We start from the raw sequence: 24839 nt of genomic DNA, 5'->3' as shown, positions 1-24839 counted from the left end.
GTACAGCATTACACTGGGACGAGGGAGACCTGGGTGCTATTCCTGACAGTGCTGCTGGCCTGCTGGGTGACCCTTAGGCAAATTACTTCACCCCTCCGTGGCTCAGTTTCCCTATCTGTAAAATGGGGATAATGATACTGACCTCCTTTTGCACAGCACTTTAAGGTCTAGTGATAAAAAGTGCAAAATATATGATGATGCTTATTAGAGTTTTTGTGTTCAGGGTAAAAATCTAAAAGACACTATTCCCTTCCCATTGCAGATGTGCGGTTAAAAATGGTGCAGAAGTACCAGTCCCCTGTTCGAGTCTACAAATACCCTTTTGAGCTCGTCATGGCGGTGAGTGATGTTGCACTTCTACCTCTTCTCCTACAGCTGAACTCTCGACAGCAACGTCTGGCATCGTCAGGTGTTAGGGCTCCGGTGTGAGATCATGAGTTATTTAGAGCAGGGTCCACGGGCCGTACATAGCCCACCAGAGCGTTTCATAAGGCCTGCGGCCTACTTCAACACAATATACTTATGGTCGATTCATTAGCATTTTGTAATGTTTACATCATTTTAGCTTACACAAGTGCCTAAATAGACAATACTGTAGATAGGTTGTTTCTATATAAATACATAAAATATAAATCAATACGGGTAACATTCTGTCTTATTAAAATATGTAGAATCGGTTTGGCCCACACAAAGGTGTGCTTAGGTCTATGGCGCCTTCCTGTGCAATAAGGTTGGGCACCACCGATTTTTAGAGGAACTTTCTTTAGGATGAGTTCGGGGCACAGATTTCTTCCTTCCATTTCAATCTGCTACGTTCACTGCCATACTTGAGAAATAATCAAAATCTGCTTCAATCTAAGTATTCTTTTAATCTAGTAAAATTAGTTCATTAGTTTATTTCTTGCCCATAGGCATGAGAACAGTGTCAGAAGGACAGGAAAAATCATGCCATTTGTGCTGGTTAGTGTATTTTTTTTTTTTTTTTTTACCCTGTTTGCTTCTCTGACGCATGGGTCCCTGAGCAGCCATCTGTAAGATAGAGTTGCATCCTTCGCAGCTGATTCTTAAAGCTAGTGGGACTGTTGTTGGTAAAGGCTATCCATGCCTGTGAAAGTGCGGGCAAGCAGCCAGCTGCGCTTGGTTAGGGCCTGGTTTAAGGAACCATCTTTGGCTATTCCCAGCCTCCCAAAATACCATTTTGCTTAGAAACTCCCAAGGTGAGGGAATATTATTAATAAAGTGGCAATGAGGTGATTCTATAGGTTTCAATGATCCTTCTCAATCTGGCGTGAGACGTGTGCATGGGACAGAGACTATGTAGGTAAGTGTGATTAGAGCTGGTTAAAAAGTAAGGGGAGGGGAATCTCTTCAAAAACAAATTTCCCCTTTTTTCCATTGAAATTTTGGCCTTTTTTGAACTACAAAATTTATCAATCAGCCTTATGTGATGCTATCCCCATCGTGGTGGATAAAGGTAAGGGCTCTGGTTCTATAACTGGGTGATTTTTGCTGCTACTCCTAATGTGATATTTCTGACTCAGCTACAGATCTCTAAGGAGTGAGCTGAATAGCCCTTGGGTGGGCTTGCACCTTGCTCTGGCAGACTTCAGAGGGAAGCACCGGGCAGCTGGTCATTCAGCCCAGAGGCCCACATATGAGTTCATCTTTGTCGCATCTTGTTCAGTGGCTGTGTAGCTGCTTGGGGAGACTGAGCCTCTTTGGGTTGGAACATCCCCAGTATGTTCCATGAGCCCTTTCTACTGAACTAGGACTCTAGCTTTTCCTAGTGGCTGACACAGATGGTGAGTAAAGGGGGAAACATTTAGATGAATGGTTTGGAGTGTGTCCATGGATGGAGGATGTATGCACCATTCCCTAGAATGGTTTTCAGCCTTGGATTCTGTTGGCCCCATTGCTACTTCTAGATTACTGCATGACAGCAGTGGCCCCGGTGCCTTTCCTAATGTACAGCTGGTATATTACTATACAACTGGTCTGGGACCTGGTTATCCGAAACAGCCTCTCAACTGCTTTGACGAGGTGGAATAAGACTGGCTGGCAGGCTCTTGCAATTGGCTCTCAAATTTTGAATGCACCATTATGGTGGTGCTTTCTAAACTGAGAGGAATCCAGTCCCCTTGAGGCTCCTTCACAACCAGCCTAGTGTGAAAGGCAAAGCGTAAGGCCCTCTTTTGTTCAATGTTGGACTGATTCTTTTCATTGGCTTTCTGTCCTTGCTAACTTGTGAACTGAACGCCAGGGCCGTGTGTGCTATGGAAATTGGTAAAACATATCCCAGGCTAACAAAGCATGTTGCAGAAAGCTCCTACCAGAGCAAGCATCTTCCCCGCCATGCTGACTCTGTGCAGCCCCTGTTAAAACAATACAGCGATGGTCATTACAAAGAGATGTGCAAATAGCACTAACATGCCAGATGTACGTCTGCTTCTCAGCACCATCACAGTCTAACTTAGCAGGATTGCCCTGATGCCAGATGCTAGTCAATAGGTTGCCTGCTAATACAGGACATTTTGCCTCTAGACAAATCCATTGTAAGCTTTTTAGCAGAACTCCTGCAGGCTAGGGCTTGATGGCAGGGCTTTAGAGCTGTGCTCCGGCTCTGCTCCAGCTCCAGGCAAAAACCTGCAGCTCCACTGCTCCGGAGCTGCTCCACTCTCCGGCTCCGCTCCAAAGCCCTGCTTGATGGGTCTGTTTGCTCTGGTTTCAGGATGCTTTCTACTTGACACAACTGCTAGCTCCCTGGGGTTTGAAGACTTTGGGAACGAAAAGTGACATTTAGTCCTTTATATGCCTAATTAACTAAACCTTGTGTCACCTCTGTAAAGGTATTAAGTACATTTTACAGATGGGGAAAATTTGAGGCACAGAGATGAAGTTACTTGTCCAAGGTCACACAGCCCATGTGAGGCCCTTACTCTGTGTGGCCTTGTCTACCACAGGGAGTCTGTGGCAGAGCCAGGAGTGCAACTCAGATCTCCTGAGGCCCAGCGTCCTCACTCCGCCAGGCATAACGTGCTGTTACTGTGAAGGCTGAAGTCACAAAGATTCTAGAGACGCTGATGTTTGAATCTAGTGACAGCGGATCAGTCACGGTGCAGTGTCAATTATCTTATTAGACGGATTTAAATGGAATGTTCCACTAGCGTGGGAGGCAGTGAGCATTTCACACAGATGCAGAGTGCCTAACTGTCACTGGGTGGCAGTTACGCATGGAGAGTGGGAGTAAAATGAAACAAGCTCGCTCTTCAGCAAACAACTTTGCCATCACTTATGCTCATACTTATGCGTCCCCATAAGCCAAGCATTTTCATCCTCTTCGGTATTGGGATGCCCCAAAATGCTATGGGCATGTTTTCTGGAGTGCAATGATTCAGTACAGCGCTTCATGGTGGGTGAAGGATGATCTTGTGCTTGAGGCATTCGATTTGGAAGCAGGGGACCTGAGTTCAACTCCTAGTTCTATGACAGATCCCCTATGTGACCTTGGACTTCACATCTCTCTGCCTCAGTTCCCCATCTGTAAAATGGGGATGATAGTACTACCTGTCTATTCAGGCTGTGAGTGTTGTGGGGTAGGGAGTGTATGGACCGCACTTAGCACAATAGGGCCCCAATCCCAGCAGTGCCTAAAGGACTCAACCAGAGTAAATAACAATAATGATAATGGGATGTGTCTGGCTTTGATTTGTAACTCCTCAGTGCCCACGTGTATTCTGTTGTGGAGCGTAGATTTTTAAATAGCTTCGTATGTGCTTCAGGTCCTATTTAAGGGAGGTACATATTGGGGTGTAAACAGATTGACTGACTGTTTCTTTAAACTCTTCTGTATTATGCCTTCCCTGATCGCTGCCGCGCTTGTTGAAAGGTACGTACAGTCCTCTGTCTGACCCGACAGCTCATTTGTCTTGTGCCAGGTGCTATAGAGATGCATAGTAAGACAGTCTTAAGAGCTTACAATCTAACTCAATAAGATAAAGGGTGAGAGAAAGGGGTATAACATGCAAGCGTGGTGGTGACTAGGGAATGTCATGTTAGTTTAATGGGTTGGTTTGCAATAGAATGACAGGTTCAGTGCATCCATCCATAGGATCCATGGATCCCTCAATCCACCCCATATGGATACAACAATGGCTTATATTGTCTATATGACAAGACATGCAGACAGGAAGGGTATCTAGGTCAACTGCAGTCCAGTGTTTTATAAAGTTTACAATATTGATGCATCCTAGTATAAAGTTTGAGGAGTCCCTAACAGGTTAAAAGTGCAAGTCTAGATTATATCCCAGACCGGCAGAATCAGAATTGTAACACAAAGGTATGTTACACACGCTTCTGCAGCCTCCATTTTCACGCTTGGATCCTGTTAGCAGGAGAGTATTCCCCCTGAGCAAGGAGAGCAATCTCTGTCTGAGCAGCTGGAATGCTGCAGCAGATGGGAGAGAGCTTTGCAGAGCAGCCGAAGAGATTGGATGGAGCTCTGAGTACAGCATCTCTGTAACTGAAGAAGTGCTGGAGAGGCACTGGCCTGCAGGTGCATGTTACCCACTCTGCCCTTGAATGTTTTGCGACTGACGCACAATGACTTGGCAGCGAGCAGACTGCGTGCCCACTGCTCCGAGGCTCCTTAGGAGCTGCCGTGACCTAGAGAGTGACGCAGTTTTCAGAGTGTGACTGACATGGCATTTCTGGCTGACGCTAGCCCAGAGTATCTGTGAGATGAGCAAGAGGCGGAAAAAGGGTTTCAAAATAACTGTCCCTGTACACTGACGGGAGCTGAGCAACACATACATGGCCCATGAAATTGCCTAGTATAGATCAGTGCAGTACTTACAAAATGGATATTATTATGGGAAACCAAGTCTTACTTTAATGGAATAATTAAAACTATAGAAATTGCCTTCTGAGTGCAGACCAATGGTCTTTTTACTTGGATACCTGTGTCCAGCAATGGTCCATATCAGATATTTTTATAGGAAGATGTCTCCTCTTCCACTTTCCAGCCTGCCCTGTTAGTTCCTGGATTATCCTTAATGTGACTGGCAGAAGCGAACAGGTCTCGAGATACTTTTCAGAGCCCACAAAAGCCCTGCTGTTTTACAACATGCTTCAGTGTGACCTGATGGTTTGAGGCCACAGTACCATGTTGTGCTGATGCAGTACGAACAGCATGACATCCTAATGCCCAGGTTACTGTCATTGGACAGATACCAAAAATGTCAGCCCTGGTTAGACACGCTGTCTTAGCTGCCTTCGCTTGTCCAGTTTCTGTACCCCCTCCATTATTACACAGAGGGAGAGTGAGCAGCATCAGCCTGAGCAGACCGCCTCTGATGCATTCCTCTCTAGCTGGTGGTGTGGGATGGTTCTCACGTACTGAATATGAAGTGTTGGATAAATGCTCTTTGCTGCTGAGAGCAAATGAGAGCAGCTATTTGATTCATCCAAGGCTCTGAAACAGCTGCTGGTTGCATTTGTTTACTCTGGACTTTAATATGTGTATTTTTGAGAACATCAAAAAGTCTTTCCCTTAACTGCCTTCTGTTGTTGGTGCTCAGTATGTGGTACTGAGGCAGTGTTGGGGCTGAGGCCCCTGTTGGCTTGGAATTATTTCACTTGAATAGTTGGGAGGGACTGACCCCAGAACTACATTCCTTTTGGGTGGCTCTGCCCTAGAATTCATGTAAGTTTCCTTTCACTGAAGGAGTCCATACAGTGTGTTTCAGGCCCTAGACTCTTCCTTCAGTCATATCCTCTCTCTTCTTGCTTGCAGACACATCACCATGTACTGTAATGATGTGATCTTCTGCTGAGCAGGGTCATTGTAGGTCAGGACCTGGATGGGAAAACTCTAAGGGTCACCAGAGCAGGGTGTTAGTTTTTCAGTGGACTTGTACTTTTATCAGTACTGAATCAATGCCCTGGCATGGTGTTAGGGGGCACTGTGCTGTTGGAGATGTCCTTATTATTTGTATTCCAGTAGTGCCTAAAAACCTGCTTGGGCCCCACTATACTAGATACATTGTGTATAAAGAGAAGATGGTCCCTGCCATGAAGATCTCAATTGACAAAGTAAAGTTGAGGACCCTGGGCACTTGTGGGTGTTACATATTTCAGGCAGAGCACTTTCGGTAAGAGTGTAAGTCTGTTAACCAGAGTGTCCTGGCCAAATTCCAATCTGGGTTATGTCCTGCCTACTTGAATTCCCACTGCAGCTTCTGGAAATGACTGTTTGAAACTGTCCTGTCTTGCAGGGAAGTGCACGTGCATCACACCCTTGTGCATTTTATTTGTAATAACTTGGATCAAACTTTTCATGGGTCTGTATGTGTCCAGTGGTACATCTGGCCTGCTCAGCTCCTCTCCCCAAGAGCCCTGCTGCCCCTGGATGCTTTGCTTCACTACCTTCCTTCTCCAGGGTACCAGACTTTCCCCAAAGTGGGACAAGGGAAATGTGTCCAACTAGCGATCGTTCCTGAGTGGTGCATGGCTTCTGGCCCCACTGCTGAAGGGTTGTTTGTAGAGTCCAACATATCCTGGTGGTTGATCATGTCTGGATCTGTGTGGTGCTTCCTGGGGGTACCCAGGGTTAGGGAGGCACCTCACTACTGCCCACCCTTAGTGCGAGGAAGCCTTGTCTGTGCCTGGCATTCAGCTCCCCCACTCCACCAGCCAGGTGCAACACACGCACTCCCCTCTAGGTTAGTAATGGGCACATTCAAGCCCTGTGAGCTTCTCCCTGGAGTGTCTAGCCCCTGGGCACTCGTGGTATTCACAGATTTGCTGCTCCCAAAGGACCAGTACATCCCAGCTTACCAGGTCCACTTCAGATCACTGCTCTCCTTAACTCACATCTGTCTATAGTGAAATCCAGTATTAGTTTAACAAAGCTCAGAGATTCAACTAGCAGCAAGTAGAAGTGTTGGAAACAAATGGCTACCTACAAAATAAACTCATAACCTGCATTTTAGAGCCTAGAGTTAATTAACAAGATACTCTCCTGTCTAACCCGGTATTGCTCGCCCAGAATCTTTGCAGTGCTTTACAGCCAGCTGACTGTGACCCTTCTCTTATGAAACATCCCCTGTATGCTGTCAGTTTACCTCCTTGGTGAAGGATTCTGTGTATCTCTGTGCACTTCAGGATATACCAGCCCAGCCCTTTGTCTTTATTCATACACAGGATAACCCCTGCGGTTTTTTACCCTGTTGATTTTTGCAGTCTGTCCTTGTGTACCTGTATTCAGTATGCAAAGACATATCATGCACAAATGGCCAGATGGAGAGATGGGTTTCAGCTACCTCCTGCCTGAAGGGAACATCTCCAAGCTATGTCACCTGCTGGGGTCCTGCCTTAATGCCAAGACCTTAAGAGCATCATTTTTCTCCTCTAAACTCCTTAAATATTATCTGTACATATATTTCACAATGGTTATGATGAGCAGTGGGCTACTGGCTCTTGATGGAGACCTCTCATGCTGCTCTTTAGTGAACTGTTATGCAGATATCTGACCATGGGTGTCCATGTACAACCTTAGGGGGTGCACCCCCTGTGTCCTCTGCCTGTTGGCATCAAGACGACCTTCGGTAGGTTTGTATTTAGGTAACAAATGAAGGCGAATACTGTAGCAGAATAGCCTGACTGGAATGGTGTTTCCTGTCGGGTGGGAGATGGAGCAGGTCAGTGATTTCCAGGATAAGTGGCATCCAGCTACAGTGCATGTCATGGTCCTGGAAGGTCTGCTGTGTTGCCCAGTTGTGGATGCATTGTAATAACCAGCTGGAGCTAACTGAATCGTTCCTTTCACCGAGTCTGCAGGAATGAGGCAGATCATTGGCTCCTGACCAGAAGGCACTAACACTAGATCAGTGTTTATGGCTCTGGAGTCCAGTGGATCTCTTACTGGCAGTCTCTGGGCTGGAGTGGAAGTAATTTGCTCAGTCGCAGAAGGCTCTCACCTGTCTCCATAACTGCTTTGCATGTTTTTGGAGGGGCTTTTCCCTTGGTGGAGTCCTGACTCCTCCATACCTTCCCTCCACCCCCAACCCCACCCACGTTATCTCTTGTGTTACCCTTGGGTAGATAAGAGACAGAGTTCTCTTATGATGAATATCATGAAGATTCTTTATTCTATCTGCTGGACACACATGGCCCTTGGTTAGCCTAGGAGACCAACCCTAGAGCCTGAGCTGCCATGTCTCACCGCACAGGGTCTCCCTAAGTGCTGGCCTGGCTTAACCAGACACAGAAAGGACTGCTGGCTACAGTCCACTCTCTTTGAGCCTTGGATGGTGGTTGACACAACATCTGAACCATAGGGTTAGAAGGGACCATACGGGTCATCTTGTTTAACGGCCTGCCAAGATGCAGGATTTGTTGTGGCTGAACCATCCAAGAGAGGTGGCTGTCCAGCCTCCTTTTGAAAACCTCCAGTGAAGGAGCTTCCACCACCTCCCTAGGCAGTTTGTTCCATGAGGGAGGGTCACAGCTCTTTCTAGAGTCAGTCAAAATGTCTCTTCCCTCACCCTGCCTCCCCGCACCAGCTAGAAGTGGCTACTAAAGAGCAATGCAACACCCCTCCTCTCCTCTGGGGCGGGGGGGGGGGGAAAGAGATGCTGCTTTGGAGCTTTTCAGCCCCAGACTTGACGACATACCTTCTCTCCCCTCTTTCCCTCCCCCACCCCCTCCCCCCCAGGTTCCTCTGCAGTGGAGGATTGCATTGAGCTAGAACACAACCTTGAGGAGTCATGGTAATTTGCACAATGGTAAATGTGACTCCGCGTAGGAAGGAATACGTTGTGTTTTGATGTGGTGTCAGCTGGTCTCAGTTGGCTCTAAGGTGAACCCTACTGTTCACAGCCCATTCGCATGACACAGCGGTCTCTGTCTACGCTGAGTGCTTCACATCATGTTAACTAGTGGGGCCCCTCCAGGTTATGTTGTAATGCGAGGTAATTTTTCCAATGTGGATGAGCCTTCATGCGCTTGCTAGACCCCTAACTGGGTTTTACGTGCAGTGATTTGTCCTCCATTTTCTCCCATCTCGATCTGTGCACTTGGGCCTGTTGTTCTTTCACGCCACTGTCTGCAGACTGCCCCACTGTGGGAGCCACGTGACCACAGAACCACTCTGGAGCAGCATTTGTAAGATGTAGGCAAGCACAATTCCTCTGAGCCCAACTGCCAGCTCTCCTTCACAAATAGCTGCCTGGGTAGGCAGGGGACTCCTTCAGCATGGTGCTGGAGGCAATGCAGGCAGAGAACAAGCAAGAAGGTTGGTGCCTCACCTCGTTTTACCCAGCCTGCTGAAGGAGCTTTCTCCTAACGTGCAAGGTCCAAACCAGTCACTTCAGCGGTAATGTGTACTAGCGGGGAATTTGTGAAGCCTCTCTCTAGCCTTAGAGAAGTGACTGGCATGGGGAGAAAGCCAGAGCTGTTCTGGGAATCGTTATGCAACACTGTGCTGACTTACTGTATAATCCTCTTCAGTTTCCTTTCATGAGCCGAGAGGATAATGTTCCCCTCAAGGATATTCTGGTATGAGGCTGGATAACCTAATTCTGAGCGCTGCCTCTCCAGAGCACGCAGGAAGTACTCAGGACTCGGCAGGTTCTGGGCTGAAACGTCTGCACATGTACAGCAGAATTATGCTGGTGAGGTGTTTTATTGCTTGCTCTGCTTTGGTGCTTGGCCGTCCGTGCTGTTAGAGGCAGAAATATCCCAGTCCGGACTCCTGAGGCACATCTGTTGTGTAATCTGTTTCTAGGTCACTTGCCTGATGGGTTATGGAAACCCACAGAGGAGAAGCAGGAGGAGTTGTGTAAAGATCAGATGCCCTGGGCATGTGCTCACATTCTCTGGAGCATACTGGATGGCAGAGGGTAGGCAGGAATGCATCGTCTACTCCCTTATCCTGTGGAAAGGGGGTAGGTGAGAGGGGCACTCCAGATGTGGGGAATTGTATTGAGTCACCTGCACCTTCTCTCTAGACCTTTATCCTTTGAAAGGGTTTGGGGGAGGATATGGAGGCTGGAAGGTGAGGGATAGGAACAGAGTAGCTTGGGTGGTGTAAGGGAGGGGAATGCCCCCTCTTTTCAGAAGGATTGTGATTTTTTTTTTTTAGAGTGTCATTTCCTTTACTGGAGAGAGATCTCTCTCGTGTGGCACTTTTTCACTCTCTCGGGGTCCCCCAAGGTTCTCCCAGCACTATAACTTGACCCGAGTTTGTAACCTGTCATGGTATGGCTGGCTGTAAACATGGCTAATCCTCTGGGAGCTAACCCTGTGTCTAGGTCTGGGACTGTAACCAGTTGATAACACTGTTTGGTGGACCCCTTAACCATGCTTATGGAACCAGGCTGGCCACTCTCTTCCTCTGGCTGTGTGCACATTGCTCCACGTGCTGGTGGTGGTGGTCTGTGTGTGGTGCGTGCTGAGCTGGTCTGGGCTAGCAGAACGGATCGTGCTGTCGTGCACGGAGACGCGCTTGGCAGCGCGGACTTACAACCATGGCTGACACATGACTGGTGTGAGGCAAAATGCTGCTGTGCGCATAACTCAGCCATATTGGTTGTATCCACTCAGATGGGTGTCCCAGTTTGGTTCCAAAAACACGGTAGTACTTGGGCCCGGTGTGCGTGTTGGGGTTTGTGCTGATATTTCCCACTGTGGCTGCAGCTCTGCTGTTAGTAGCACCAGACAGGACTCCAGTCAGCCACAAGTGTGCTAAGCTCAGAGTTACCTACCCCTGCTCAGAGCAGGTCTACGCTGCTGGGAACACCGGTGGCCACTGATGGGGTGTCTGCACCGGTTCTGGCGCGGTTGCTACCACCAGTGAAGCTGCATTGATCGTATAGCCGTGCAAAAGCTGGTGCTATAATCTCTGAGGTAGACAAGGCCATAGAACAGGTTAGGCCTGAAGTGACAACCATTGTAGACCCTCCTTTCAAGGGGAAGGGGTCTGTGTGCAGCCTAAGGAAAAGTCCTTTTCTTAACTGTTATGGTGAGATTGGCACTTGGCTAATTGGGTGTATTCAGGGGTTGGAGTTGCCCAGGCAGCTGCTGCAGCTGTTCAGATCAGGTGCTCGGGGATTTTCTCCTGATCTGGTAATAGGTCAGCCCTGGAAAGTGATTGTAGCAGGAAGAGGCAGTTCCACAGTCTGTGGCCTGGATTCTGGTGTGGAGCCTTGGCAGATTCAGGCTGTAGGATTTGCAGGAAGTGAAAGCTGGAGGTGAGCAATGCTTTGCTCAATGAGTGTTTGTCCCAAGTGGGTCACTCTGAAAGGAGGGGGACGGGATGACTGAATCGCTCATTGCTGTACGCACTTGAATCATGTTGGATTGCCTACAGACTCAAAAGGAACTTAGCTCTTGACTAGTCCAGTGCCTGCAGAGTCATGACTCCAAGGGGCTTGTTCCTTGGAAGAACTCAGGGAAGAGTTACTGCAGCAAGGAGCTGGAAGGGCAAATGCAAGCAGGTTAGCTTGTTCTAATACTATGGCTGGGAACCTGAACGGGACTTAATGTTACATTTGGCTGTGCTGTGTTTCTGTTTTGCATCTTAAACTCCATGGAGTGATTGGGGGGGTGGGGAGTGGCAACTGCTGGTTAATGTCAAAACTCTTCCTCCTTTCCCCTTTTAGGGTTGTGATTACTGCCTGTTGGAGGAGAAATGTGCTGGTGAGTCTAGCTGCTGAGGGTGAAAGCTCAGCCTCACACTTGGCTTCTGCTTAGCAGCGCACCCCTGTATTTCTGCGGTGATGAAAGGGATACCAGAGTGGACAATAGTGCTTTATGGGGTTTACCAGAGCACTGTGGTGCAGCTCTCCAATGTCTCCTCCACGTGACCCACAGGCAGCTGCCACAACCTACTGTAGTTTGACTTGCTGTTTGTGTAGAGAAGATTAGCAGAGAGCTTAAGGTTGACATGTAGAAGAGGAATCCTTCTTCAAACCAGGAGATAAAGCTTATTTAAGATGTGTGTTTGGGCTGTTATCTTAGTTATTCCATAGGGGCTGTGTGCCTACTTCTAACAGGAAGGAGTGACTCATTAGCAGTGACTCATTAGTTAGTGGCTGCTGTTTCTAAGCTTGTTGTTACTGGGGTAACCTATTCCATTGTGGGGAAGGCGGAGCAGTAGTGGTCTTTACTCTAGGTTGCAGAGTGGACTCCTGGTACCAGATCTGTGCTTGAATTCAAGAAGCAATGTGTCTCCTTTGCTTTAAGATGTTTCACGTTTTTAGATTTCATAGCGATTAAACCAACCTTTTTCTTACTAAAGAGGCTGTATTTAGGCCAAATTTGACTATCTTTAGGCTTTGTGAAAATGAGCTTTTTACCAAACCTCTGGCCCAAGCAAAATGGCTTTGACCTTCCCAAGGAAACAGCTGGGCAGAGAACGGCCGCCCTGCAGCATTGCATAATGTACTTGGGCAGTACACTAGTGCTGAAGGAACACTGCCTAGAAATTTGGCCTATAAAGAAAATGAAATTGACTAGTCTTACTTCATTATTTTAGAACTTGACCGAGCAGCAATATGCGTAGCTGCCCTGTATGCCTCCTGCCCTGAAGGAGGCCCATGCTAGGGGAAGTACCAAAAATAAACAGCATCAGGAGTGAAAAGTAAACTGAATATCTTAAGATCCGTTCCAACAATCTGTATTGGTAACGTAGTTAGTGACAGGTTGATTTATACAGTGACCTAATTTGATAGTGTCCCTTTGTGTGAACTAGTGCTTCGTCCCAATAGATGTGCTGGAAAGGTGTCTGTCGTCTTGATACCTGAAAGAAAACGCATGTTCAGGGGCCTTTCCTAGAAAGAAACTGGCACTGGGCAATGTTTTGCAGTCTTTTGCCTCCTCCTGTTACTGTGTGACTTGTGTTCTCTGGGCTCTCCCTCTGCTGGTCTGGGCTCCTTGCTGGAAGCAGTGGTTTAGTTCCTACTCCATCTCACCTCCTAGGAGGTAGTAGGGTAACCTAGCCTGGAGAGTCAGGATTGAGGACACCAGGACTGACTTCCAGGAGGAGATGTAAAACTGAGGAAATAAAGGAAAAGGAAGGGCTGCTCCAATCTCTCAATTTAGGCAAATGCTGTGCATTACTGTACGCTTTCCCTGGCAATGCAAGTTGTTTTCTTGACTTGGACTTCCTTTGGACAGTGAAGCTAGACTATAGGTTTCACTTCCTCCCCAGCACCCAGTCCTGCACTAGCCCAGTGCTGCAGATTGCATTACCGACACTACAGAGGAAAGCTTTTAAAATTGTGGAAGTTGTAATTTTTTTTTAAACTTATGGCAACTTTTCTATTCCTATTCAGTTCTGTGAAGCACTTGAAGATCCTCTGCTGAAAGGCATTAAGTGAAGAGAATGGAATAATACGCCATACAAAACCCATTCCCCCTCCCCACCCCCAAATTTAGCTCCATTACAAACCTCTAACCATGTCAAGTTTTACTACATGAATGCTTCACATGCCATCACCTCCAGACCTTGCCTCCTATGCATGGGACACCCCTACCCCAAGCTTATCTGCAAGGCCTCCCCCGAATTTTGTCCGTGTTTGAGTACCTCCTAATAACCCACTGCCATGCTGCTTATTGTGAATCAAGCTGATATGCATTCAAGTTGCTCTACTTGTCTCCAAGGAGCTTGTAGGACAGACAGAGGAGGCTTTATGGAAAGTGCCTAGTATGGTGGTAGGTGCAACTGTAAATAAATGAACAAACAGGAGCATGTACTGTACAAGGGGCTTATGACTCCTGCTGAGGTCCTTAGGGCAGACAAACTGAGGAAGATGGTGTGACGGGTTGGATCACAGAAACTCCCTTGGGAAGTGCCAGCTGATGTGCCAAGACTACTTCTGCCCCTGCTTTCCCCTGGCAGCTTGGGACTTCAGTGCCTGGTTTGAGCCAGACCCACTAGCCTGCTGCAAACCCAGACCCAGGTCTGAACCACGTCCACTAACAGCTGTAGGCTTAATTGAAAGCAGCTTAAGAAGTGTTCCTGTCTTTAACACTCAGATGCCCAACTCCCAATAGGGTCCAAACCACAAACAAATCTGTTTTACCCTGTATAAAGCTTATAAATTGTTTGCCCTCTAAAACACAGAGAGAGATGCACAGCTGGTCCCCCCCCACCCAGGTATTAATACATACTCTGAGTTAATTAATAAGTAAAAAGTGATTTTATTAAATACAGAAAGTAGGGCTTAAGTGGTTCCAAGTAGTAACAGACAGAACGAAGTGAATTAGCAACCAAAATAAAATAAACACTCAAGTCTATATCTAATACAGTAAGAAAACTGAATACAGATAGAACCTCACCCTCAGAGGAGTTCAGTAAGCTTCCTTTTACAGACTAGTCTCCTTCTAGTCTGGGTCCAGCAATCACTCACACTCCTGTGGTTACTGTCCTTTGTTCCAATTTCTTTCAGGTATCCTTAGCCTCTCCACCCCAATCTCTTGAGCCAGCTGAAGACAAAACGGAGGGGTTTCCTAGGGGTTTAAATAGACGGTCTCTTGTGAGTGGATACTTCTCCCTTCCCCTGTGTAGAATTCCAGCTACAGGATGGATTTTTGGAGTCGCATGTCCATGCATGACTCAGAACTTACAGGTAGCAGTCATGGTTCACATCCTCATGTCTTCGACGTCCTTGAACGTCCTCATGTAGGCTTCTTATGTGGATTGGAGCCTTCCAAGATCTGTTGTCCGTTAAGTGCTCAATCAAGATGCACTTAACTTGCAACTTCCTTTCTAAAGAAGCTGACCAAAAGCATTACTAAAGCTGTTTAAAATCAAACAAGTACACAGCCAATATTCATAACTTCAAATACAAAAATGATACATGCATACAAATAGGATGAATAGACTCAGTAGATCATAACCTTTACTGAGATATGTTACATGGCATATGTAGCATAAAACATATTCCAGTTATGTCATATATACATAAACTTATTTCTATAAAGCCTTCTAGGGTGCACCGTCACAGGTGGAAAGGGTTCTTCCTGCACCAGTCTCATGGATCCCTTCGGACTTCTTTGCTGTTGGTGCAAATGGAGGCTGGACTCAGCTATACGTGGGCTACTGGGTTAAGTTGCCAGGAACTCCCAGTCAATAGAGAGCAAATATGATGGACTTGGAAGACTCTCTTGTGTCACACACAAGTGCAAGTTCCTTCAGCCAACCAACCACAGAAAGGAGATCAGCTCAGATGTCATTATGTGCACAGTGCAGCCTGCATGGGGGCTGTCAATTACCAAAGCAGTGTGTACACCCGCAGCATCTGGGAGGCTGATTTCCCACTGCCCATACTTGTGTGGCCTGCTGCTAGGAATAGCACCCGCCCTTAAAATAGCACAGGCTTCTGAGGACACATTCCAGCTCCCCTGCTCTTAGATCTCTGAATGGAATGGTATCAATTTCAGGCGGTCAGCAAGCTCAAATATCCAGAGTAGGAAGAGAGACTATCCTGCGTGGAATTCTGGCCTTCAGAGCTCGCATCCTTAACTCACCCTCTGCCTGTTAGTATGTTCATCAAGTCGTGTCCCCACATCCTGTATTAGTCTCTGCAGATCTCCCCAGGTCTGTAAGGCCTTCCATTAAGGCCATTCTCTTTTGATGAAAAGATGTTTTAAAGCAAATTTAAAAGCTTCCCAGAGCGATTGGCTAATCATCAGTAGTCTAATCTCACCAACACGATAACACGGTAAACTGTCTTATTGGCCAAAGGCATCTTATTGTTCAAGCAGCTTGATTTGCTACAGGTTTTCAAGCCTCACTGGAATATTCACAATGCCAGACAGTGCCAAAGGATGCTCCTAGATATCTGGTTTCCATGCTGCACTTTGTTCTAGGGTCACAGAGCTAGGCATGCATCCCTAATTACCTGTTTTCTGAAACCTGCCATTGTTAGTGTACTAATCTCTCTTACAGAAGAGGAGGATGGGGTTAACATTCCCTGCTTCCCCCACCCTTCTCCAAATTCATGACCTTCACTGTCCCAAGACCACTGGTTTCACCCTCTTGTCCCCTGGAGGAAAAAACCAACCTCCTCCTCCTCCTCCTCCTTCCCCCCCCCCCCCCCCCCCCCCAAATTTTTCCTGGAGCATTTAGGCAAGGGTTACTTCAGGCAGTTCAGCCCAGCCATTCCTTGGCATGAGATTCTTAACACTGGGCCAATGAAAGCTTCAAGCTACCCCTTGGGCCACCAGGGTGTGGTATTACTTGGCACCTGCTTTCATCATTTCTGACTTGTATAATATATTACATATGCTGTTAACACTCCTGCAAAGATACCAAAAACCCTATTATGACTTCACACCTCTGCAGACTAAGAGCATGGCCACAGGAGGTAGAAACTGGTACAATAGCTAGAAAGTGACCAAAGTGCCGGCAAGGACACATGCTGTGCTGTCAGTCTGGCACTGGCATGGTTCAAAAGCCTGGCTACAAATTACAAATATTGTCTGTTTGAGTATCACCGGGCCCATCTCTCTCTCCCTTCCCCCCCCCCCCCCCCACCGGCTCTGAATTGCCCTACAACTCTTCAGCAGCTAGCTTGACAGAGAAGTCAAAAGTTCAGCCTTGCCTCAGCGAAGGCTTCAGACAGCCAAGCCTACAGGCTCAAGGCAGATGAACATGAACTGACCTGCTCTAGCAGTCAGCTGCAGTTCAGGTGTCCTTTGTGCCGCACAGTCACATGGCAAGTTTAAACCCCTGCAAACTCCTATAGAATTGGCGGATCCCTTGGGTTTTGCTGAAGGCTTTTGTCTTAAGATGAAGATGGACCAAGGAAGAACAGCAGCTAGTTCTTGACACCTGCTCTACTCTTTGCTCCTGGCACCTGCCCCTAGCTCGGGAGAGCCTTTCTGATAAACTAGCATTAAAAATATTTACAGAGCAAGATGAAATTCAATAAATACAAGTGCAAAGTACTACACTCAGGAAGGAAAAATCCAAAGCATACATACAAACGGCAAATAACTGGGTAGGTGGGAGTACTGCTGAAGAGAACCTGGGATCACAAATTGAATGAGAGTCAACAATGTGATACGGTTGTCCCCCCCAAAAAAAAGTACAAGGAAAAAAAGGTAATAGCATCCTGGGGTGTCATGTAAGACACGGGAGGCACTTGTCCCGCTCTGCTCGGCCCTGGTGTGGCCTGAGCTGGAGTTCTGTCTCTAGTTCTAGGTGCTGCACTTTCAGAAGCATCTGGACAAGTTGGAGAGAGTCCGGCAAATGGCAACAAAAATAAAAGGTTTCGAAAACCTGACCTGTGAGGAAAGGTTAAAAAAACTGGGCAGGTTTAGTCTTGAGAAAAGACGACTCATGGGTGACCTCATAACAGTCTTCAAATTTGTTAAAGGCTGTTATACAGAGGAGGGTGATCAATTCTCCATGTCCACTGAAGGCAGGCTAAGTAGTAATTTGGTTTAATCTGCAGCAAGGGCAATTTAGATTGGATATTAGGAAAAAAAATTCTAACTATAAAGTAGTTGTCCCCAAAGGGTGGGGCATGTCCCCTTAGGGGGGCCTGGCACGGCAAGGCCTGGGCCAGCCCCCATGGGTGGGAGGGAAGAGCCACCCAGCTCCACTCTGTCCCCAGACAGAGCCCTGGCTCCAATCCCCTCCCGCCCCTAGCCTCAGCCGTGGCCCCTGGCTGCGGCTCTGCTCCCGGTCCCAGCCCCACCTCCAGCCGTGGCTCCAGGCTGCAGTCCTGCTCCCACCCCCCCAGACCTGCCCACAGCTGTGGCTTACCCTTGGGATAAGGGTTGTGTGTGTGATGTGAAAAGTTTGGGGCTCACTGCTATGAAAGGTTAGTTGAACTGTGGACTAGGCTTCCAAGGGAGGTTGTAGAATCCCCATCGGTGGAGGTTTTTAAGAACATGTTGGGCAAACAGCTGTCAGGGATGGCCACGGTTTACTTGGTCCTACCTCAGCTTGGGGGTGGACTAGATGACCTCTTGAGGTCCTTTCCAGCCTTGCATTTCTGGGGCACTTTACTCAGAGAGGCCCAAAGGGGGTGAATTTAATTCTTCTGAATTTACCTGTCTCCAGCCAGTGCTAATGTAGTGCAAGTATCACACAAACACTTCATTCTTTATCCCCTGTTATTGTGTTGCTGGGGCCATGCACAGCTCTGCTAAGGCACTTCAATTCTAACTTGCAGCTGTTCTGGTTCTGGCCTCTTCAGAATGCTGTTCGGTCAGGCAATACTTTTGGGACATGCCCAAAATTGGGAAGAGGGAGGAAGGAGGGTTGGAAGAGGATGGAAATTAATGTAATTGTCTTACTTCTGACCTTATAGGGTTGCACCTCTGGTCTCCAGAGGTGGAACTCCATTCCACCAACCCACAATAATCCCCTGGCTCTCAGATACCTCACATTACCACATAACGTGGATGGGCCCCGTTAGCTAACATAATGTTCCCGTTGCGCTTTCCACCTCCCCCTTACCAATAATGGAAACTGTCCGCTCCGCGCCCTTCCCCTCCATTACTGCACAGCCAAAGCTTCCTTGGCAGAAGAGCTTGGGCTGACAGCAGAGCAGCTGGGGCTAGAGATGGAGAGGGAATGAGGACAGAGCTGTGGCTTGGGGCAGAGCAATGGGAGCTGGGGCTGGGGCCGGGGCTGGGGCCAGAGCTGGCCCGGGGGTGGAGCAAAGTGTGGCACTGGGGGAAGAGTGGGACTGGCCATAGCTCTCTCCCCACCCCTGGGACCTGCTGCACGCCCCCTCCCCCCCGAATGTTCCTCCGTGCCCCTCTAGAGGGTTGTGCCCCACAGTTTCGGGACCACTGATCTAGACTGTCCCTGACAGGTGTTTGTCATCCTGTTCTCAAACCTCCCACAACACAGATTCTACAACCTTCCTAGGGATTAGCTAATCCCTGCTTTAGTAAAGATTGGTGTGCGGTTGTGCAGCATGCTATACTTAACCCTCTGCATTAGCTCCTCTTTTCTGAGATGAAAGGGATTTTGTAGCTCTGTGGCCTGACAGCAGAGGTCTTTATGAATGGCCTGGTGGCTGAGGCTCAGGGCTGGTCTACACGACAAAGTTAGGTATCACTCCCCTGAGAGATGTAGTTTAGCTCATCTAAGGCCTGGTGTAGACTCGGTTGACTTAGCTAGCACATCTTGGAGAGGTGGACTTACGATAGCAACAGAAGAGCCCCTTCTGTCGCTGTAGTAAGTATCTACACAGCTGCAGCACTTCCAGTGTAGGCATAGCCTTATTCTTCATTGCGTCTCCTAGGCTTACGAGAAGCGCTTTCCCACGTGCCCAGAGATCCCTGTCTTCCTGGGCAGCGAGATCCTTCAGGAATCCAAGAGCGATGATGGAGCTGTTCATATCATCGAACGGAGCTGCAAACTGAATGTGGACGCTCCACGGCTGCTGAAGAAGGTGAGAGCCTAATGCACACAGCGTCTCCAGGCTTCCTTGTGTCTGCTGCTTTGGGCAGTAGAGTCTTGAGCCGTGGTGACCGCTCTGCTCCCACATCTAACGTCCTGTATGGCTTTGTTCTTCCTTCCTTTTCAGATCGCTGGGGTAGAGTATGTCTTTTTCATACAGAAAAACACCGTGAACTGGAAGGAGCGAACGCTCCTCATTGAGGCTCACAACGAGACTTTTGCAAATCGTGTTGTCGTCCTTGAGACGTGTAGCTACTCGGTAAGTGCCTCTCTTCCCAAGCAGCCTTCCTCTTCCTCTTGACCATGCGGTGAGCCAGAGCAGCTGAGCGACCGTAGCAGAAGCTTTCTGCCTTGGGATAACAGCCAGGTGAGGGCACTCGGAGGAGTGTGGATGCTGGGCCATAATCCAATGTGACTTGGAAGCCCGTTGACCTGGATTGGGGGCTCCATTTTGATGGGCACCTGAAGGCACTCCCAGAGGTGGGACTGCTCAGCAGCTAGCTCATCTGGGGAGAAGGAGTTGCCTTGCCTTGGCTGGAGCATTAGCTTCTGGGGTGAGATCAGAGAGCAAGGTGGGGCTCTAGATTTGATGTAAAGTGTTCCCCTAGTTCTCCGGGCTTAGAATTAGAGTTAAGACGGATGTCTGGCCAGTGTTGGGGTTTGGCCTTGGCATGATTCTAGCAGTTTAGGGAGGAGGCCCGAGTACTTATTGTGATGGGAAGTTGAGGTGGTGGGTAGGGGAGGCAGTTGGGGCAGCTGAATTCTCATACTGCTCCCAAATGAGCGCAGTTCCTGGCTTCCCTGTCATGCTCTTTCTGTCCCCGGGACTTCCAGATTGCTCCTGTGTTGATCATTTAGATAAAGTTCTTATGCTCCTTATCTGTGGCCTGAAAAGATGTCACCCAGCGTGTTCCACTTGTCGAGTGTTTGTACCATATCGGTGCATCTGGGCCACAGAAGTTCAATCACCATTAAAAATAGCTTCATCTATTTCTGGAAGCAATCTGATACCTCACCATGTTTCCTAAACAAAAGTCCAGATCATGTTACTTACCTGCCCTGTCAGCACTTGTACGTTAGTGCAGCTTCTTGAAATCAAAGACGCTCGCAATGGCTGTTGCTCCTAGTGAAGCAAATAACTTAACCCCCTGCCCAAAAACATCTGTGTGGTGTGGTGCTCATGGAAATGATAATGGATCAAGTTTTTCCATTGCTGTCACCGTGGGTCTATCTCAGCTGCTGACTGTGAGATGCTGCTCGGTGAACCCAGCAGTGATGCTGTGTATATGCGTGTCTTTGCCAGTGCCAGATTTCACGCTACTGGGATTTCTCTGACTGCAGTGTGTTGAAAACCTTCCTTCCAGAGTGGAACTGCTGGGTTTCCGAGATGTGTCTGCTTTCCAGAAGGGAGGAACTAGTTGTCTGCATCCTTGAGATGCTCCTGCTGTCTACTTTTGCCCATTTCCTCTTAATTGTGGGAGTGTACAGGAAACAGGTTTTTCTCATGTTTCAACCCCAGCTGTGTTCCTTTGAGAAATAAGATCTTTCTCCGGCTGCTGCCTATAATCCCTATAGGGACATTGTGGTGTTGACCGATCTCTCTGTGCGCGTGAGGTCAGTTTTTTTTGTACTCTGTTGCTGGGCTAAAACAGTCACACATAAGGGGAAAGGTAGACCCCTCTATTCCTTGTCAAGGAAAGAGCTATGTGGGTGTTTTCCTTGAGGAAGAGAATGTAGGGAGACTGCCTAGAGAGGAAGGATGTTCTGTGGTTAAGGCAGTGGCTGAGACTCAGGAGACCTGGATTTACTTCCTCACTCTGCCACTGACTTCCTGGGCAACTTGGGGTGAGTCATTTAATTTCTGGGTACCTGTTTCCCATCTGTTCAACAGGGGAGGATAATTCCCCCCCTTCCTTCACTCTGTCTTATCTATTTAGCTTGTGAACTCTTTGGGGCAGTGGCAATGACTGTCAGGTGCTTCCTCCTGGTTATCGGGCCTAGCAGTTGGAACAGAGGTCAAAGCTGGATGTAGGGTCAGGGCTGGGCTGAGGGTAGCGCTGGAACAGAGATCAGAGTCCAGGGACAAGCCAAGTCAGTACCGTAGCTGGAGTCCAGGTGTGGGCCAAAGTTTGAAGCTGGGTAGTCAGAGTCCGAGGGTCAGGAGGCAAGGGCTGAAGCGAGGTCGGAGTAGCACAAGGACAAGACCTGGAACTGGGCTCAGGCAAGGCTGGGGCAGGAACAGGCTCAAGAGCAGGCTGGAGAGTCCGTTACTCTGCAAGGCAGCAGGAGGGTTCCTGGCCAGGCAGTACTGTTGCACAGATTGATCAGCAGCTCTGGCATGCTTGGGGAAATAGATGACCCCAGGCTCAAATGACACAGTCTCTGCTCAGGGACAAGCTGCTGCCGCACGCCTGAAGGCTGTGTCACAGCAGGCTCTGATGGAGGGCAGCTGAGTGAGCAGCCCTGGTTTGACTGCGAGTTTGCTTCACAGTGACCATCTCTTGCTATTTGCACGTACTGCATCTAGCACCATGGCACTATTGTAATGCTCTTTCTACTCCTGCCATTACCATTTGGAGAGCCAAGCAGCAGAAGTGGGTTTAGTCTTGATTTCCTTGGGTGGGGAGAATCCCATCCTAACAGTGGTTGTGCTCCGCATGTGTCCTAACGCTTCTGTCAGACTGAGCATCGCAGTCCTGATTAATCAGATCACTAAGTGCTGACAGACCTACATCCTGTAGGGAGCCCCCTGGTCTGCAGCCTGGGAGAGTGAACAGCCCCGTTACTGCCTGGCGTGAAGCCTGGCAGCCTTGGTCTGCTCTGCGCTGTGTGACCCTGGGCCTGTCTCTGTCTGAGTTTAGGTTCACCCCGAGAATGAAGAGTGGACGTGCTTTGAACAGTCTGCGTCTCTTGACATCAAGTCGTTCTTTGGCTTTGAAAGCACAGTGGAGAAAATTGCCATGAAGCAGTACACCTCCAACATCAAGCGGGTGAGAGCTGGCTTTCCCCTAGCTCCAAGAAGTGCAGCTCAGGTGTCCACAGCCCATTAGAAGTGGGGAAGTAAAATGGCTGCTCGGGTCCAAGGTTGCCATGGCAGTGAGCGTGAAGGGTCATGAGATGCAATGTTCTCTAATGGGTAGATCAAGGGAGTGGGAATTGGCAGGAGACCTAGGTTCTGTGACCAACTCTCCCCCGTGCCGTTGCCATGAATAAGTCCCTTAGCCTCACTGTTGCCTGAGTTTCGTCCTCAGTAAAGAGAGAGAACGCAGCTCTAAGGAGCAGCTGAGCCCTGCCTTGGGTTTCAGTCTCTGTAGTAGAGAGAGGAGATTAAGCCACTATCCAACAAGCAAAACAACTTGTTTGTTTGGATATCTCCATGAGAGGTTGGACGGGAATTATTCTGGGTGAGAGCTGCATTCCATGCGCAGTCCAGGCTCCCTGGAGTCACTCCCTGACCAGTGTCCCACACAGGAAGCCTTCTTCCTGAATATGCACATAGGAAGGACAAGCCCTGGGTACCTGTTGATTTCATGCCACTGAAGACTCCACTCTGATGGGATCTGGGCAGTGCAATGGTGTTAGTTTGACAGCCTTTTCCCTGGGTTTAGGGTCGCAGGGGAGCAGTGCAGCGAACAGGTGAGATGTGTAGGGCTGACTGACCCTGTTTTCTCCCCTCCCCTGAACCCAAACCTGTTCTTACCCCAGGCATTTTCCTGAGTAACAGCACGTTTTCTCTTCTCTAGAGAGAGCCTTTCACACTCCAAGTAAAATTCCCCACACGGGCCGTTCCGCTCCCTTCTGCCTTGCTCAAAAGCTGCTGCATGAGGACATTAAACACGGGAATGTGCTCCTTCTTCCCTGGGCTAGGGAAACTCCCCCTTCCTGCTTATGGCTGGGACGCTGATCTCTCGGAGTACTAGAAATCCTTTCACTTGGCGTTGCTCTCTCTAATGCAAGCCTTCACTTCCAGGGCAAGGAGGTGATCGAGCATTACCTGAAGGAGCTGATCTCCCAGGGCATCACCTTCATCCCCCGATGGACACCTCCACCAGTGAGCAGGCAGAAGGAAAAGAGGGCCCTGGCTGTCGGACACAACCCTGGTATTGTGCCAGCGGAGTCCTGTGTGCATGGAACTAATAAAGAGCAGCCAGGCAGCTCCTGCCCTGCTGCAGAGACGGCTAGCCCTGACGGTATGCTATCCCCAGGCAGTGGTGGAGGTTGGCAGTGTAGACGTTCTGGTTCTCACATTGGGACATTTCTGCCACTTAACTCTTGAAGCTCCTGCAGCCTGATGTAAGAAAAGGCTCCAGCCCAATGTGAAAGTGTCTGCCTGAGCAGAAGGAAGTGAGAGGTCGTTGTATCATTGCAGTGATACCTGCAACATTGGGAGCTTTAACCCAAGATTCCTGGCCCTTGTGATTGGGGTATGTCTCTAGGAGCTTCGAGAACAGCTGCTAAAGCAAGAAACTGAGATCTGGGGCTCCTGGGTTCTGTTCCTGCCTGGCCTTGGTCATGTAGCTTCTCTATACCTTAGTTTACCAATCTGTAAAATGGTTTGAATACTTACCCACTGGCTACGGAAGTTGCAAGGCACAATTAATATTGGTAAAGTGCCTTGAGATGAAAGGTGCTCTAGAAGTGGAGAACTCCACTTAGCAGCCAGGTGAGGAATGGGGGGTGGGGGGGAGATTATTGGCTTCCCTTTCTTCACGTATCTCTGCTCTTGAACTGCCGGCTCTATACGACTCTCCCAGCTGCCCTCTTTCCATTCCGTTGTGGGTCTGCTGCCCAGCTTGGCTGGATCTGTGGCATAGGTGCTGACTTTTAGTTTTCTCCAGGGGTGCTCAACACTCACTCTGCCCCTTCCCCGAGCCCCCGATCAGCTGTTTGGCAGGGGCGCCCCCGATCAGCTGTAGCTGGTGGTGCTGAGCACCCACTATTTTTTTCCATGGGTGCTCCAGCCTATAATCTGCGGTGAGAGTGAATTTAGGGAGGCTAATTTCTCCGGTGGGACTGAGGGGCAGCAGCGTGTTCTCTAGACACATGATCCCCGTTGTGTGATACTGTAGCCCATTGTATCCAGGGTCAGAAATATTCTGCCTGATGTGGAGCTGGCCCCGAAGGGTCCCCTCTGCTCTCCTGTCCCTTCTGTCTCCACATGCTTCCAGCACAGCTGCTGGCCTGTGCCACGACTCTTTTGGTACCACGTTCCCTGTACACACGCGCCTCCAGCTGCACATCTGCCTGGAACTCCACACGCTGGCAGATGTGATCCCCTTGTCCTTTGTCTCGATGCCCTGGAGGGACCCTGCGCTGCAGTAGCCACAAAGGACAATCCTGATGGCGAAGAGGAGCTACTAAAGTTATTCAGGTTTCAGAGTAGCAGCCGTGTTAGTCTGTATTCGCAAAA

The 24839-nt window shown here is 48.7% G+C and overlaps 1 protein-coding gene across 2 annotated transcripts in view; it reads left to right on the top strand.

Moving 5' to 3' along the window:
• Positions 1–276: 276 nt before the first annotated feature.
• Positions 277–24839, top strand: part of SEC14L5 (SEC14 like lipid binding 5) — a 46137-nt gene continuing 21574 nt past the window's right edge. Inside the window, exons 1-5 of one of the 2 annotated variants that reach the window (XM_077827467.1) lie at positions 277–339; positions 19272–19421; positions 19557–19688; positions 22291–22419; positions 23400–23575. In XM_077827467.1, the coding sequence (XP_077683593.1) occupies positions 277–339; positions 19272–19421; positions 19557–19688; positions 22291–22419; positions 23400–23575 (650 nt within the window). Of the gene's footprint in view, positions 340–19271; positions 19422–19556; positions 19689–22290; positions 22420–23399; positions 23620–24839 lie in introns of both variants that reach the window. The other variant, XM_077827468.1, reaches the window with a different exon arrangement.

The sequence above is a fragment of the Eretmochelys imbricata genome, chromosome 10 (assembly GCF_965152235.1).
Source record: "Eretmochelys imbricata isolate rEreImb1 chromosome 10, rEreImb1.hap1, whole genome shotgun sequence".
NCBI classification, from domain to species: domain Eukaryota; kingdom Metazoa; phylum Chordata; order Testudines; family Cheloniidae; genus Eretmochelys; species Eretmochelys imbricata.
This window is presented reverse-complemented; position numbering and strand designations above follow the sequence as displayed.